Source organism: Argiope bruennichi, chromosome 1 (genome assembly GCF_947563725.1).
Source record: "Argiope bruennichi chromosome 1, qqArgBrue1.1, whole genome shotgun sequence".
NCBI classification, from domain to species: Eukaryota; Metazoa; Arthropoda; class Arachnida; order Araneae; family Araneidae; genus Argiope; species Argiope bruennichi.
This window is the reverse complement of record NC_079151.1, coordinates 7536949-7555945: the sequence shown is the minus strand read 5'-3', so window position 1 is coordinate 7555945 and position 18997 is coordinate 7536949. Positions and strand designations below refer to the sequence as shown.

At 31.6% G+C, this 18997-nt stretch overlaps 1 protein-coding gene across 1 annotated transcript in view; it reads left to right on the top strand.

Annotated features, from left to right (window-relative positions):
• Positions 1-8259, top strand: part of LOC129962727 (cyclin-dependent kinase 5) — a 49294-nt gene extending 41035 nt beyond the window's left edge. Inside the window, exons 10-11 of the mRNA XM_056076686.1 lie at positions 15-95; positions 5356-8259. Of these exons, the coding sequence (XP_055932661.1) occupies positions 15-95; positions 5356-5454 (180 nt within the window). The 3' untranslated portion in view covers positions 5455-8259. The remainder of the gene's footprint in view (positions 1-14; positions 96-5355) is intronic.
• Positions 8260-18997: the final 10738 nt, after the last annotated feature.

The window sequence follows — 18997 nt, the reverse complement described above, 5'->3', positions numbered from 1 at the left end:
TTTTCTCTTTTCAGCCTTTTCCTCTCTATCACCCCACCACCAGTTTTGCTCAAGTAGTGCCTAAGCTCAACTCTAAAGGCAGGGACTTGTTACAGGTAAGATTATTTATTATTCTTTTGCAATTTTCATAAACATTTAATCTGTTATGGCAGCGTTTCTCAACCTTTCAGTATTCGTGGCCCAGTTTTCAATCATAATTTTCATCTCCCCCCCCCCCGCTTACAATAAAAAGTATACAGCAATAATGTATATTGAGTATTTTGTATTCTGTTCTGAAATTATTTTTAACTAACTTCCAAAAAAAGAGTAAAGGCGAGCCAACATCGGCGAGAAACCACATCTGGCATTTTGCAAAGCGGGCAGTGAACAGATGAAGAGAATGAAAGCGGGGAAAATTTAAATGTTATATTTGAAGTGAAAGCCAAACAGGGAGATAACGTTAAAAGAATATGAAAGTAGAAAAATTCTTTAATGAAAGTTAACCTGGACGGGGTGAGCTAAATTTAGAAACTAGGAATACATTTTTTCGAATAATAAAAGAAATAAAAAAGAAGCATGACTAAGCAAAAGAAAAAAAAAAGTAATATATGTGGAAGAGAATCCACACAACCGATGCTGTCCCGAGCATACGCATATGTTTAGAAAGAAATGTATAGAAGAAAAATGTTTGATAACGCAAGTTTCTATTCCAGCCAGTCTCATTCGAGTCAATCCTTCTATCGCTATCGAATATATCGTGAATGTGTATGTTATATATGCTTTCGTGTTAATTACAATTCACCATATTAAATATTTACGGCAGCAGATTTATGCAGACTCGTGGATAAATTTTTAAGCTGAAGTAAGCGAGCATTAGACGACAGTCAAGCATCAATAAGTACACAGAGAAGCGTGGTTCCGAAAATAAAATCAAGAAAATATTGTCAAGAATGCTTAAATTTTGGGTTTACCAGTACTGAAATAAATGAAGAAGAAAGGCCCCTGTGTATCATTTGCTCAAAAATGTTGACTGCAGGCAGCATGAAGCATAATAAACTTACGACATTTGGAAACGCTTCATAGTAAGTACGTCAATAAACCCAGATAATTCTTCGAATTAAAATTAAAATCACATAAAAAGCAAAAATCATTTTTTAAAGAAATAATTTTGTCTGTGAATAAAGCTTTAATTGCATCTTACAAAGTTTCATATAAAATAGCCAGATGTAAAAAAACCTCACACCATTGACGGAGAACTTATTTTGCCGGCAGCAATTGAGATTGTAGAAACTATGTTTGGAGATAATTTTTCAAAACAATTGCAGTCCGTACCTGTTTCAAATGATACTGTCGAACGTCTAATTGGTGATATAGCTGAAGATGTACAGTGTCAGCTTTTCTCGAAGTTGCCTGCCAAATTGTTTTCAATGCAGCTTGACGAAGCAACAAATAGTTATAAAGATGCTCATTTAATTGCCTATGTTCGATTTTGTGATAATATGTCAGTAGTGGAAGAACTACTTTTCTGCAAACCAATAGAACTCAAAACAACGGCCCTCGCATTATTTGCTATTTTAAATGATTTTATGAACTAGGCAAACATAGAATGAAAAAATTGCTTCGGAATATGCACCGATGGTGCTCGTTCAATGTTCGGAAGATTCCAATGTATACAAGCACTTGTAAAATAAAAATCGCCTCAGTGCTTATATATCATTTTGAAGAGGAAACAGGTTTCCTTTTAATAATAGCATTTCAATAACTGCACAGCTTTCCTTTATTTTTTTACAGTTATTAAAAATTGCTTTCGTTTTATATAAAGACTAAATTTTTATGTTAGCTTTTATTTTGTAGCGTAGACATCTTTCAGTGTGCGTACATAGAAATCCAATGAAACCAACTTAATGACTATGCAATGTTTCGATTTTGCTTTCACAATTTTAAAATGCTCCCAATCATGTTTAAAATTACTTAGTCCCATGCCTGCTGAAGGGGAGGGACCCTAGGAGAAGAACACTATATGAATTTTTAAATATTTTTTTAGTGAAACATAAAACACCAAAAAGAAAAGAAAGGTCATAATCATGAGAGTTTCTACTATCCCTTAGCAATGATTGGCAGGGAAAACAAAGAATCGTTGGATTCCTATTAAATGTATTAAAGCACATAGACAGAAGGAAGGAAGTGGGTTAGTTGCTGGCTGTGGAAGCAGACAGTTCTAGGGACGCTGAAATGAGAAACTGTTTTATTGACTTTTATGAATGCGTAGGCCTGAAATTATCTTAACCTGAATAACATCATATATATCAGCTTGTCTATATTTATTGAAATAGGTAGTATCGTCCAATCTTAATGAAATTTGACACATATGCTCTTTAAAATTAAAAAACAAAACATTTTGCATATTTTTATCAATTGCTCAAATTAAAAAAATTTGAATACATTTTTGGTTTAAATAGAAATTATCTAAAAAGTTCATGCCTTCCCACAGTCTTCGAAGAGGAGTATTACCACATAACGGCTTTTCCATACAATGTTATTAAAGCATGGTATTGAATTCAGATGTAGCCCTTTACTTTTAATAATATTTTGATGCAACAACAGATGTCTGCATTGGATACTGCACTTGTATGATGGAATATTGAATTCCTACAATGCATCAGGGTCCTGATCATCAGTGCATCATGTACAGCCACATGACAATATTAGTCTGAAGAATAGTAAAAAAGCAACCCAGGGATAGGATTCTTTCGCAGATCCACAGTTTTCTGCTTTTTCTTTTATTTGTCATCTTTTTCCTTTTTTTTTTTTTAACAAAAAAATATCTTTTTTCTGTAATTTATCACACAGAAGGAATCTTCTACTGTGGATAGAAAGGTAAAATTCTTTCTTCTTTGCTACATATCCTTTCACAGCATATTTGGCAAAGCTACGAAGTTGCAGAAAAATATTTATCAGGAAAAATAAGGTTCTAGGTCTCAAAAATACATTTGAATTTTTTTACACAAAATTAAGCTGCCTGGACCATTGTAATGTATGGTGAAAAGCAAATTATGAAACACCAAGTGAGTCATGGCAATCGAAGACTTATAATAAATAAACCAACAGTAATGTGCTTGAGATATTCCTGAAAGGTCATTGATCATTAAAGAAATGTCTGTTAAAATATGAATATACTAGTGAGGTAAGTTTACAATAAATTTGTTGTCCTATATACAAGTTGTCAAAAAATAAGTTTATCACTTCAGAGCACTCTAGAATGCGTTCTGTTTGTCCAAATAAGATAAAATTTGTACAGATGATTCAAACGATGCTTTTAACAAAACATTTTAGTAAAAAAAAAAAAAAAATCCATTTCTTAGTGACTATGTAATGCACATAAAAACATTTAATATGCTTTCTAAATATTAAATAATACAACAAAGTAGTATTAAAACTGCTTAAAATATTCCCCATCAAGTTCAATAATGTGCTCTATTCGGAATATCAAGAATATGGCACCAAGTCTGTTCTTTAAATCTGATCTTTAATTGTAGATGTATGGCCAAGAAAGCCCACTACCAAAATTCAGAAGGAATTATTCCAATGAATAAGGAAAGCCATGCTATTGGAAAATGATGGCTCCCCGTGCATACACCATTAGCAATTGCTTTGCAGACAATCAATGCAAGGAGGTGCAACATCCTGCATGCAAATAATGTCCTGAAGACATCCATGCTGATAAATTTATAGATTAAAAAAATTTTCAGTATGTCACAGTACCATTGTCCTGTGACAGAACAGGATTGGATTTCTTTTGTAATTCTTTCTTTTTTTAAAAAAAAGAAAGAAAGAAAGAACAGTTTAGCTATAGCCATCAATTTTTCAGGCTGTAAGGATTGTTAATTTTTAACATAAGGGATTTTCACTGCCTAAATTCAACTATTGTGTGTGTTAACTTGCCCGTTGGTGCAAAAATACTCTATGGCAAAGATACATCAATCACCATTCCAGCAAAGAACCTAAGTGCAAAATTTTTACGAATATCTGAGTTCTTATTCTGCAATAGGTGCACAAGATTGATATCGTAGGGTTTCAAATGAAAAATCCAGTTATATATTCTATGCCCATATTCTATACATGGGAAACAATTGGCACATTCACACTATCATGTAACGACTGACTTCTGGTTATAACGACTGTGGTAGCCACAATTTTGATGCTGGAAGACGGAATTTGCTATTGTCATCTTTTTGAAGAAATGCCAAGTTGCCCAACTGTTTCAAATTTCTGTGTCATCTTGCATAGAGTATATAGGAAACAGTGGACTTCTTAATGCAGAAAGTTTTATCAGTATCACTTTTTCTTACAACATAGGTATAATGTGCTGAGAAGTAATTGATGCTCATGCAAAATCTGCCTTTCATAATTAACTCTGTTAGACATATGTTATGACGCTATGATATCAATGCTGATAAGTACCATTTATGTCATAGCGGCGTACTTTTATATTAAATTTTTTTATTTAATAAATGTTATGCACATTGTTTGAATTATATGCTATTCAAATTTTGTCTCATTTAGACCAATAAAATACATTCTACAGCCTTCTAAAGTGGGAAACGTTTCTTACTAACCCTGCACATTTAAATATGTCCCGCTAATATATACTTCTTAAAGAGTCTTTGAAAAAATCATATGCATTTGATTTCTTAAATTTAAAAATATTTTGAAATGAATATAAAAGCTATGTAGGCTGTACTTTTGATATTTCTTTCTGCACATTAATTATTTAATTCCTGTTTTTTTGCATGTTTTTCTTTCGTTTATTGTTTTGTTTCATGTTTTTAAATGCTCTCTTTTTTGCTTTTTTGTCAATCACATTTCTGACAACTGTCAAAACACATTGGAATGACTGTGATGAAAGATTGAAAAAGTGTGAAAATTTTCTAATATTTTTCTGCATATTCATCTGATAACATTTTACATCTCTTCACTCTGCTGATTTTTGATACTAAGGAACATCATTTGAGTACCTGCAGTTACAGAGTGTCAGATCTTTAGAAATGGGATTCTTTTGGGAATTTTCTTTAAAAAGTTGCTCTAATATGCTGAGCCTGTTCGTCTTAATGTGCCGCTTGAAGAATGCTTCAAAGCATAGGATGCATTTCAATATTTCTCTTCCACAGATGTCTTGAGATTTTCCTCAGCATTAAATATAATAGCGAATCACTTTTACTGGTTGTCTGACAATACCTAAAAAGTGCCAGCTGTGCATTGAGATGGACAACTTGTGTCAAATGCATGGTTGTCGGCCACTGCACAAGAAATACCACTTAAACCAATCAGAGGCTTTATATTTTACAAGTTTCAATGAATTTTTGTTTCATGTTTCAGAAACTGCTCGTGTGCAATCCAGCCATTCGAACTTCTGCGGATGAAGCTATGCAACACCTCTACTTCAGCGATCTACCGCCAGCCATCAAAAATGGCTGATTTGTTCCTGATGTAGAGAGAGTTCCTGTTTGAAATAAAACTGCTTTCAGGAATATTCGACAGATGGAAGAATATATTTCATTATGTTTTTCAAGTTTGTGTCGATAAATCATTTTGATTCTTGTTAAAAGAAGTAGATGAACACAGTTAGACGGAATGAAGTACCTTTTAAGATTGATTATAAATGATTCTCCAATGTTGTTTTCATATTTTCTATTCAAGCAATTCGAATTGGACAGGTAATACAGATCAGATCAAAATGTATGTGTGTTGAAAAAAGAACAATAAGAACAATTTTTTAAAACATTCATTAGTACACCTAATAGATTTTTTATTCTAATTATTTTCTATTTTTATAGTCTTTAATTTATTATTTTGATTATTATAAACTTTTGATATCAGTTTTTTCATTAATTCATTATTATTAATATCATATTCTTATATTCTACTGCAAATTAATTAGTTTATAAGAAAAGTTGTTAAATCATTAAAACTGTGTACTCTCATAAAGGACCCAAAGATATACAAAATTTGAAAATTTTGGTACATTATGCAGTGAGGGAAAAATCGATTATGAATTTTATCAAAAACCTGTGGTTAAAGAGTACTTGAGAATTGCAGGTTTGATATTAATTTTCACCAAAGATCCACTGTCTGCATAGGGTCCTTTGGGTGAAATCTCTCTGCTAATGTGGCATAGAAAATTCTAGAAAGGGACCTTCATACATCTGATTAGAGAATATTCGCGAAGAAAGGAATAATTATAGATCGAAACAGTATAGAGTTTGTGCATAAGCTTTTATAAGGGCATGTTTGGTGTTTTCATCATTAGCTGATCATTGTTCAAAATTTACGGACTTCACGATGAAATGTTAGTCGTGCTGAATTTAATTGAAGACTTCCATGTTTTTTATTTATATGACTATCCAAACCAATAAAAAAGACTCGTAAACAATCGAAGTGTGAATTTGGACATTGGTGTTTGATGTATGGTTGTTTCACCTAATCTTTATTATATATAATTAGAAATTTAATAAGAGTGAAGTACAAAGCTTACATGCCTGGGACCAGCCACAAGTTTGTATGCTTGAATGACAGTGCATTATTAAATTGGAATGCAAAAATGAATTTTCATTTTTTTTTTTTTTTTTTTTTTTTTTGCGATGGCAGGTCAAAGAAGAATGGAAATAATTTTACCTTTCATAAATTACATCAGAGAGAATTCAACTCCATATTGTATTTTCTGCAGTTCTTAACTTTCAAGTTATATACACTTGGCCCCCACACTCACCGCTTACATTTTGCCCTCTTTGCACTTCTTCTTTATTATTTGTCTACTAAATTTTTAGAATATGAGTGAGTGCCAATTGGATGAATACAGCTGGAGAGAACATATATGGTTACTTAAATTCATCAGTATTTTTAAATTAATAATGTTCAATAATTTGTTGGATCTTACGGTATTGCTTCATGTTAGTGGGCTGTGTATGGACATGCTTTTGTTCAATGATAATAGAGAGATGCATCCTAATATACCTGCAGATTTAAGGAAAAAATTATATATATTCCACTGAGATGAATCATTGGATCAATATATATATTTTGCAATTGTATTTCAGCAGCATGTTTTGAAACAAAGATATTCTCAATCTTCTTTGACATGCCTGAGTATTTTTTTGGTTCATTTAGTTTTTACTTTTTGAAAACATTTGTTCAAACCCTTCTATCAGAAGTTTTATAAAAATGTTCAGAGTTTACCCCTTTCCAGTTGCAAAAAAGTTTTTGCAACCTCATCTAGTCATTAAGAATTTTATTACAATCCTTGTTGAGATATTATGTTATTCCAGTAAAATGCAAAAATCAATCTATCTTTTGCAAAATGAATCTATCAAATGATTTTGTAATATTGTGCATTATTGAACAGTGCTGAGTAATAATGATCAGCACTATACAATATGGCAGCATTACATGTTGGGTAGTAGTGAAGAAAAGCAAAATGAATTCATTCTGAATCAATGAGTAAAATGTTATCACTTGGGATTTTTTAAGTCTTGAAATGGAAAGAGGAGGATTAAATGAGCTATTTCCTCTTCATTTTTAAAATCTGGCAGTTCTTTTCTCTCTCTTTTAGTGGTGGATTCATGGACACCACACACACAACTCATTACACCTAATGCAACACTTAATGACATCCTGTGGTAAGAGGACATCATAGAGAAATTTATTTTTATAAATCTAAATGTGTTTGGTGAAGAATAAATTGAAGAATACACTAAACTGAAGAAACACAATGGTTTTAATTTAAATTGTATATCCGATAAAACTGTTCATTTCCACAATTTTTTTTATTATTTGTTTTAAATGATTATGTATAAAATATGTTGTTGTGGAATGTAACTGTTCCATTACCATTCTAACTTGTAAACTGCTTATGACTTTATTGAGTCAAATTTTTGCTTTGTGCTCACATCTTATGATTATCTTCTTTTGTTCCCTAATTTTGTTTTTTTTTCCCCTTTTGTTCTCTTTGAATCAACATTTGATGCCTTTCATGTCCGTTACTTTGGTTTGTTGTACTTTCAATTTGTGATCAATGAAATCAACTCTTTGTGGTAAAATCATTATCAGAATGATATAAAGCTTTGCTTAAATTGTATCATATGAAATGTATAATTGTAAAGTCTTCTCGAGTTGAAAAGAACTTGTAAAAAATGTATCTTCTAGTTTAAAAGTGTGTTATAAAGATGTATTATGAAAGAAATGTGGAATTTTTTTTCTGTTATGAGAACTTGTAAAATATTTTTATGCTGCATTTTGTTTGAATAAATATATGATTTAAAAATTGTGGTAACTTACTTTCTTTATAAACACACGTTTTCACGATATTCTGAAATGATCACTTTCGTTATTTATTATAGTTTTACCTGTTATTCCCGCGGCTTTGCTTACGGTTGCCTTTTCTATATGCTGTCAAGAATAAACGAAACAAATACTTTTACTTTCTTATTCAACTCCTTAAGAAGATTTTAGAAAGTCCAATGGTAATTAATTACTAATCTAAAGATTCCAGATAGTAGACATTTTTAGTCCCAAATTTGGCGCTAATAGAAGGTCAGCAAGAAATAAATTTCCTATTACAGAGCTCTCTAGGATGCTTTCTATTTTTTTCAAATGAAATAAAATTTGAACTACAGATAATTCAAATATGTGCTTAACATTTATTATATACTAGCCGCCTTTGGCGACCAGCCGGTTCGCCAATCTTAATGTTCGTTTAAATTTTAATAATTAAATAGGTTGAACCGGAGTTTAACCCCCTTCTTCGCCAAGTTGCGATAACGCGCCAAAGCTGGCAATCTTTATTATGCACTATAATTGAACATCTGCTCCTTTGCTTTCGAACATTTCGCAAGGCCATTGTTGGCGATTTTTAAAAATTGCGCCAAGCAGGGGGTTAAACTCCGATCGTATCATTAAATATTTTACGCAATTCCAACTTTAATAGATTCTTCAGCAAAATATTTTAAAACTTCAAATTTTGATAGTCATATAATTCACTCATAATATTATAAAGGCCTTCAGTCATAACGTGATATGTATCTCTCTAATTTTCTGTTACCCCTCGTAGAATTTATGCTTTAAATTAAAGTGTAAATGATTAATCTGCAATTAATATAATAATATTTTTTACTGAAACAAAGCGTTTCTTTTAATAATATGATTACTGATAATAGAGTCACTGAGCGTTTTAACTTTATGGGCACTAAAGAATATCTTTCTTAATTTATGTAATATATCAAGAATTTGTCAACAAAAATTTCTCAGATTCATCATGAACAGATAGATTCATTAACAATGTTTCATTTTAAATGCATCAAACCCTAAAAAAATAAAATGAATCGTTTAAAATAATAGCTCGAAAACAGGTTTAAAAAAACTACTTAAAAACGATGTACTTAAAATTATAAGCATATACAAAAAAATATATAACTAACATAAATACAATTTAATTACAAAAGCATACAACTAATCTAAAAATAATTTAAATCCCTGAAAACAGGTTAAAAAAAACTACTTAAAAAACGATGTACTTAAAACTATAAGCATATACAAAAATATATATAACTAACATAAATACAATTTACTTACAAAAGCATACAACTAACCTAAAAGTAGTTTAAATCGTCCGTTGATAATGGTTGCCATGCCAACAATCAGAACACAATGCGCATGCGTGAATTTTCTTCGCCTTTTACGGTAACGCAAAGGCGTGAATTTTTCTACCAGTTGGGGTAACAACGCTATGCAGATTATACATTTTTAATTTCTTTTATTCTGTGTTATTTTAATTCAAAAGTACTTCAGAATGAATCTGAAACATGGATTAATTAACAATGTTTAATTTTAAATGCATCAAACATTAAGAAAATAAACAGAATCGTTTGAAATAATCTACCGAAAAATGTTAACCCTAGCCTCATTACTGTTGGGAGAAAAAAACACTGAAGCCTTACTCATTTGGCGGTGGGGGAAATGGAAGATTTTTTTGGCGGGAAAGTTAGTTTTTAATTAATAATTAAAATTTCAAAAAAAGGGACCCCAGGTGCACATTCCCGACCTCTAAGGTATACATGTACCAAATTTGATAGCTGTATGTCAAATGACCTGGCCTGTAGAGCGCTAGCACACACACACATACACACATTGAGCTTTATTATAAGTATAGATGTAAAAAAGTTAGTGCAAAAGTCTGCCGATAGATGGAGATGTATTATACATGAAACAATTAATATACTTTATAAATGCTAAATAATATTAAAATAAGTAGCAATATAATTGCTGAAAGTGCCCACTATCACAAAACCATATTTTCTTGTTAACCTAAGTGAGTAAGTCTGATGGAATATCAAGAATGCTGTCTTCAGATTTGGCACAGACGCTTGCCTTTGACGATAGATATTACCTTTCAGGAAACTCCACAACTAAAAGTCGCAAGTGTGCGGCGAACGAGCCAGGTTATTGGGAAACGATAGCTGATCCACTCATGCATCTGTGAAGTGTTGTCTTGGCAACTGCTTTATATGACAATCTTTTCTAGGAGGTACGTCATTCTGCATGAAAATGCTGTATCAAGGCATCCACACTTTTGAAACTGTAAGATTACAAAATCCCTCAAGATATCGCAGTATAGTTGTCCTGTGATAGAACAGGTTTGGATTCCATTTGTAATTTTTTTTTTTAAAGAAATAGGGTCTAATGATAAAAAGAAGTCATAAAACCACAATATACTGTGACTTTTTCAGGATACAGTGGTTGTTATTGGATTTTAAGGTTACTGGATTCAATGACAAAGAACCCTTGTAAGCTTTTCCGGGTTTGTGACAAAAATTCTTTATATAACGACCAGAAGATTCTTTATATGACGCAACCAGCTTGATTAATGAAATTTAACACATTTTAGGCAATATGTGATGAGAATCGGAGAACTACCTTGTTGCTCTTCTCTGGAACAGATGAGTGTATTCAAGTTTCTAAACTGAAATAAATAAAGGGAGTAATTATATAAATGTAGTGACGAGCGCCTGTTGGCGAGCGCCATCTGCTGGTTGTTAGACGGAGTTGACGCTGGTTAGACGGAGAGCAGATCAGACGGATCTGGACGAGAGAAAAGACGTGTCAGATCAGACGGATCTGGACGAGAGAAAAGACGTGTCAGATCAGACGGATCTGCACGAGAGTAAAGACGAGACGTATTCGACGAAATCTACTGAATGTTCAATTCTTTTATGTTAATGTATATATATCCTAAATGTCCTAATCGTCCTAAATGTAATTAAATGTGCGTTCTAAAATGGTAGTGATTTCTGAGTCCTACATAAATTCCATCGCATTATCTACGGAACTAAACAAACATCTAGTTATAATAATTGTATTCGCTGTTAAGTTTTCTAATTACAAAAAAACTTCGTGTATTTTAAGATAAATTAAAAAAAAACATTGTTGCAACAACTCAGAAAAAGTCAGCTTTATAAGTGCTTCCCAAGAGTTGAAATATATACTTCGAAATATTATTTTTATTTTTATCTGTTGGCAGTTCTAAATGCTACTATCTGTAATTAAATCTTTTATATTTTTAATATAATGAATAACCAGTAGTTAATATTTCCCTTCCAATTACATTAAAAAAGCTTTTCAGTGATTTAGACACAATGTAATGCAAATTCAAAAATGTATCCAACTCATATACAGGAATATTTAAATGAAATAAAATGAAATATTTTCTTCCTTTGAAATGCCCCGAAAAATTTCTATTCACTTTTAAAAGCAATGCTTTGTGCATTCTTTAACACGATCTTTCTGAATTTATCTGTAGTTACCCTAACATCTTTATTTCAAGAATAATTTATAATAAGAGAAATGACATCACAACGAGGTAAATTATATGCATAAAATTGGTAGAAGGAGTAAACCCTAGATTTAATTTATATTTACATGAAATAATTCATCTTATCTTGAAAAAGGTCAGGAAACGTAATGAAAATTTTCTGCAACCAATCTCAACAAACGAGTCAACATTTCAGTTGATTTTATTGGTAACAGCTATTTTATTTTATTTTTCATCAGAAGAAAGGAGCTCTGCATTTTGGAACTAAATGACCTGATTAACATAATCGATGCTCTTTAATTCATTTCTTTGAATGTCGTGAGGGAAGAAAAAACTAAAATCCCCTAACTTCATTTAATTAACTGTAACCACCGCAGGAGAATGTCTGAGCATGCCTCATTTGCATGCACCGCTCTAAGATTAGATTTTTGTTCTGTATTTCGCAGTATCGTGTCTCTTCTTTTGAGTTTTGTTTTAAAGCTAAAAGAAAATAAAAGGTTTTGAAACGGGGCTGCAACAAGCAATCAAAAGTTAAGTTCGTTTTCTTTATGAGCAAGCGACATTTAGCTTCAATTTTGCTTAATATATAAATACTATAAAGATTTCAATTATGGCTGAAAATATGAAATTAATTATACAAGGTGTCCAGAATTCATGGAACAAACTTTAAAGGTAGGTAAAATACATATAATGAAGGCTTGTCTTTGTGTAGCAATATGAAAAGTGAAGGTGGAAAAAATAAGAAATGGGGGGAAAAAAAGAAAAAGAAAAGGCTTTTTATTTCTATAAAATGTTTAGAACAGACGATAAGAAAGTTTAAAAAGAAATGGATTTTTGAGGAAAAAATATTGAATAAATAAAGAAGTTTGTGTAGTTTGCATTATCAAATCGTCTGGATGACAATTTTATTAAGTTTGAATGGCATTACGTGAACTTCAACTGTTAGAGAATGTTTTTGCGTAATAGAGCAATTTACGTTCTCTGAAAAAACAGGCATGCATCTAATGTATGGAGCTGCGAATGTAAATGAAAAGAGGTGTTAAGGTTGTACCATGAACGCTTCCCCAACAGGACAATGACGGATCACAAATTTTTTTCTCGTTTACACCACCAGTTTTGCCGAAGCGGTTTTTTGTTATGTCAAGAGACTGGATGTGGGCTACTTGATACATGTAAGAATTCCAGAAACGGAAGAACGTAATCTGAGATAGTTTGAAGATAATTCAAGCTCTAGCACAAGATAGATTGCGCGAACTACAGGTGAGAGTTAAAACACAGTATGGAAAATGTTGCATGAAGAAAGACTTTTTCATATCAGTTACAGAGAACGCAAACACTCAGGGCAGCTGATTGCCTTTGGGCACAGATTTCTGTTGTTTGTTTTTGCTGCAGAGTACGTTTACAGAGTACATTTTCACAGATGTGGTCGTCTTCGGCAATTCCCATATGTGGGTCACTTCCACTCCATATGCTATACGTCAGAATGGATATCTTATGTATGGGCAGGTACTGTGAATATTTACTTTATTGGCGCATATTTACTGCCACATCAACTCAATGGTGCGAAGTATTGAATGTTTTTGAAAGAGATATTAATTGATAATTAATCCTGTTACTGTTCGAAATGCCATGTGGTTTCAACGGGATGAGGCTCATTCGCTTGACCAGCACATTTATCTAATTTATCAATATAGAAGTTTTTCTTATGGAGATATCTGAAGGAACTCGTTTACGGCTCTGATGAGAATCGTATTCCAAAACTTTCAGTCGCTGCTACAACTGCAACATCTAGAAACTTGGAAAGAGTAGGTGCGCCAGTCACTTGCTAGACGCAACAAGGCCTATCGATGTTGACTATTGCACATTTGTGCACATGAAGTAATATTATGTACTTAAGTAAAGATCTTTCTTTTCATTTCTATAACATTTCTTGCTTTCCCACCTACACTTTTCAATACCGACTAACCTCATGCTGCTACAACAAATATATATATATATATATATATATATATATATATATATATATATATATATATATATATATATATATATATATATATATATATATATATATATATATATATATATATAAATAAAAAATCTTTGTATGTATTTTACTTACTCTTAAAGTTTAGTCCATGAATTCAGAAACACCTTGTATAAGGTCAATTCTCATGTTCATGACCCTTCCTGGTTTTTATTTTTTTCTTAGTTTATCTTTATTCCTTCTATTTTCAGAGCTTTATTCTATTTTTTTGTGTGCCAAATTTGTCATTTTGTGCAACATATGATTTATACTGCTTGTCCTTTTACTGTTTCTTTTTTACTTTGGCTTTTTTATCTTCATATCACCACATGTATTTATGTTTTTTAGGGAAGGAATATTCCCTTACTTTTCGATTTTAAATTTGTAATTATTGTTGAATTATCTTATTCCGGTGTCAATAGGCAATACATCATACAATCAATAAGCGATACAATAAAAAAAAAGAAAATGATAAAAATTAAAAATTTTAAATGATATAAAGTTTTAAAAATAAATAATGAAATCTAATATAATTTAAATATGTGTCTATGTAGATTACTTATAAGAAGACTGCCTTTTGTAATGGTTCTCATGACTCTCATTCAGGAAAATTGATGCAGATTTTCAACGATCATGATTCCTATATCTCCAAACCACCTTCCGTTTAAAAGTAAATACAAAGAGTATCCCAAAAAATGGGGGCACTCTGTGTCCAATTTCTCCTTAACTATTTCTTAAATTCCTTAACTATTATGATTAGATATTACTTCAATTTGCATAGTTTCATCAAATAAGATACCAATTATATGAAAATATTTTGATATAAATAGTAAGTAAAAGTAAATTGATCAATAAAAAGTTTAAAAAATGTATGCGTTCCCCATAATGTAAAAGTGTCAAATAGTAAAATGTTTCGAGTACATTCATCTATTCACACGCAAGATCTCACGTTTCTATAGACAAAATTTTCAAAGATATGCTTTTTTTAGATAAAAGGGCTTATTACCAAATCAGATGAGAACATTTACTTCAGAAATGCAAATTCAATGAGCAAAGATAAACTGTCGTATGCAGATATTTGTCAAGTAAGTAAATCATCCAGTCACTGAGCGAATTTTACTATCACGCATGATGTTACTCACTTTGATTGGTTGACAAATGTAATTTCGAATTTATAAGGAAGGGAACTTAAGAAACTGAACATTTTAGATATCATAAAGAAATATTCGAATGTCGAACACGAAAATAAAATTCTTAGCTCGTAACTGCGTGCTTTCTAAAAGACTGGCTTATTTCAATAAAAAAGAACGTTTGGAAATGTTTATGATCTGTGCAGTACGTATTCGCAATGCTGGTCTGGCTGTAGGAAAAAACACAAACGCTGTTTCTGGCGTCTTTCTAGGAAAGTATGTTGTAGAATGGTTTAGTGATTTTAAATAACAGAATCGTTACTTTCCTACAGAGGAATGACAAGGATGAAGAAATTGTGATAATTATGCATGCGATGCAGAAATCGATATTTTGGCTTATTTTTACAGTGCCCTCATGCTAGTGTCTAACAACCAGTTCAGAGCTCTGTATTCCAAAACAGACAGTATAAAGAATATTTCAATGTCATAACTGGCATCGACACGTCATTCATGGAGTCCACGGATCGTTACAACAATTATATGGAAAATTGCTCTATCAGTGTCTGGAATTTTACAAATGGGCCCTATTTCAATTAAAATCAATTTTTTTTCTGTGAAATATAATTTGGACAGAGGAATGTTGCTTTAAACAAGATAGAAACATTAAGCTACAAAACAATCATTTTTGTAAGGTAAAAATTCCTTCACCTTGGAAGAGGTTCATTATCAATGGCAAATTTTTAAAAATAGGTTTTGTGGAATATGCGCGTTATTAAAAGAATGCGACTATGAATAGATAAAGTAGTTTTGAACAAGTTTTTAAGCGCTTCAATTAATGTATTACCTGATCATTATTTAAAATCAAATGAAAGTTAATAAATGAGTTTCACCTTCGAATGCTGCCATTTGAATAATCTTTCTTTATACGTATATTTGTTCTGAAAATTACAATAAAAACCCGGTTCAAACATCGGCCCAAGTGTTGTCATGAGTCAATTTAATTGCATTTTAATATCTTTGCAAGTTTTACGAATGGAAACGCTGAACTTTGTGATTTTTATAACAAGAAATGTAAGAAAAACATTTTGCTCAAAGACATTTTTTTAATTGTAAGGCCCTAAAAAATTAAATTTTTCTAATTTTCTTTTTGTTATTCTTAATAGAAACTGAAATATTTTTATACATTTGGGTACCTTATTTGATGAAACTGGAATTGAACAGTTGGAAGTATTTATCTAATTTTAGTAATTAAAGAAATAGATACGTGTCCTTTCCTAGGATAAGTATTTTTAATTTCCTATTTTTTCTAATCTTAAATTAGCTTATATTCTAAAATTTTCTATTATTTCCTGATCCAAATCCCCCCCTTTTATTTAATTATTTCCAAAATGTGCTCTCAAAAGGGAATGACTAATACTACTGTTAAAATTCAGGAGCAGGGCAGATACTTTACATTTCCTTTCCTAAATCGACACGTCTCGAAGATATCCCTAAGATCTCTTCGCAAAAGCACCCAGAGAAAAGTTTCACCATCTTTTCTCTTGTGTCCAGATGTAAATGCTTTAAAATTTAAATGAATGAACATCCTAAAGCTATATTACCATTATACTAAGTTTCATTCCCAACTCAATTTTTCAACTCGTGTCGACCCCGTTGCCAGAAAAGATAGAGATGCTCTGAACTTCCAGTTTCTTGGGCAAAGATTTTAATTAGTCGTAAGCTAAAGTTCTAAGAATTAATTATATTGTTATAAAATATTTCGTGAAAATCTACTGTGAATCTAAACCTTAGACCGACTAGAAAGCTACCTAATGCTGCTGATGCAGACAAGCGGATTAATAAATGCTATTTGCCTGAGTGTTAAAAAATATTTTTTGAAAATGCATTTTTTATTATTTATAAAATATTAGCATTTTTTAGCTGCAATTAGTTAGGCTTCTACCTATTTCATTACCTACGCTTTTTTTTATTACAGTAATTATAGATATCGAGTGTCTTTTTAAATAAAATTGGTAACATATGTAGATGTCACACAACTGTTTGTAAGAACGTATGCATTTCCACAAAGTTACTAAAATAATAATAATAAAATTAGTTTTGTCTAAAATAAATGTTTACATGTAGATGGAGTTAAAAATGTTTTGTAATGATTAACTAAAATGATGATTTTTGGAAAGGGGTAATCACATAATATATGCTGCCTACCTAAAATAAAAAGAATGATCCCATAAAAAAAAGGGATTTCAATTCACCGTTCAACATTAATTAGAACACCCTTTCAAAGAAGAGTCAAAGAGAGTTTTCAAAGCATGCTCGGTCTCAGTTTTTCGAATTCGAAAACGTGAGCTATAGAAAATCAATGACTTTTCTAATGCAGTTCATGTACCAATGAGTTATATTCATTTCTAAGTATTTTTATTTCTTGTAAGCAAACGAAAAGTCGTCAAAAAATTCTACCTCGATATTTTCTCCACGTACTAGACAGCCGCAAGTCTGTGAGCACGACAACATGGATTTCTATCTAATTTTATACCATGGGAAATGGTTTACTATCCCGTCCGTGTGTATGCCGCGAAAAAACTTCGGAAGGAAATTTTCAGCGTGACTTTATCAAGAGAATTTCTTGAGTCCGAGCCCCAGAGAGTGACTCTTCTTCATAGTCTCTGACAAATTCCGGCGGACCGACACAGCGCCCTCTGCCCCGCACGGCCAAAACGTAAGGTTTTTTTTTTTTTTTTTTTTGTTATCCATGAGAAGCATGGATATCAAATGGGTCTTTTCTTACTGCCAGGGAGAGAAACAGAAAAGCAGAACATAGAATTTGGAGGGAAGGATAAGTGATCACTTGGGCCCCGCGGGATCGTAAGGTCAGTCACACCTAGAGAAATTTTGTCCTTGAAGGTAAGTCAGAATCAGACGGTAAGTCAGAATGTTGCGAGACGGGTAGTGCATCAAAGTTAGACCATGTCATTGTATTCAAAGGGTTATGTGGAATTAAATTGTTTATGAGGATGATTTCACTGTAACAGCTAACAGGAGTCTTCTATCTTCGATTTTATCGTTTGTCGGCACAAATCTACAATTGCAACAAAATCTAAAGTTGTTATGTATAAATTTCTCTAGCTTAATTATTGCTTTTCGGAACAATTGCGTCCCCCCCTCTTTTTGAGTCCCTAGACATAAACTCTTTGTATGACAACAAATAATGCAACACAAGGTTTACTAATTAAGTCAATACTGTTCGTCAGCGGATTCTGAGACGACCACATTTCGACGATTCCATCTCATTAAGGAAAGAGACGCGGAATGATAAGCGCATTTCCGGTATTCACCTTTAACCTTGGATTTCATCCATTTTTAGTTCATTTATTTTTCATGTGTATGTGAGTGTTGTGTTATTTCTGTTAGCATTTTATTTTAACTCAAAATTTCGTATTGATATGTGTAGCCAAAAGTGATAAAAAAAACTTTCAGGAATAGTACGAAGAAAATTTTACATAATATAATAAAATATTGTGACCAAGAAGTAGAAAAATGGGAATTAAAATATTTCTGAAAAAATTTAATAACATATAAAAAAGAAACATTTTTATATAAATAAGATCATTATTATTTTGTAAAAAAAGTAATTACCAAATTTTAAGAACAGAAATTTTTCATTTATTCTTCATCATTTAATGTTTATGTCCCTCATATTAAATAAAATTTGCTCTGAAACATTTTACTGTGCATTAGTACCTTTTCCCTTCTGTATCGTTAATTATCTGTAATGATGATGTCTCATAAAACTGCGAGTCTTCATTGTTAAATGTAAACATCTCCTCCTTTCATCTTTCCTCTTACCCTTAGTTTGTCGAATTAAACCCATCCAAATGCATGCGCAAAAGGGGGGAAGTTTTTATAATCCGTTGTCAAACAGTACTCACTTGAAAGGGGAAGAAAATTTCAAATGGGAAAGACACAGGCACAAATACAAAAGAAAAAAAAATACACAAATACAAT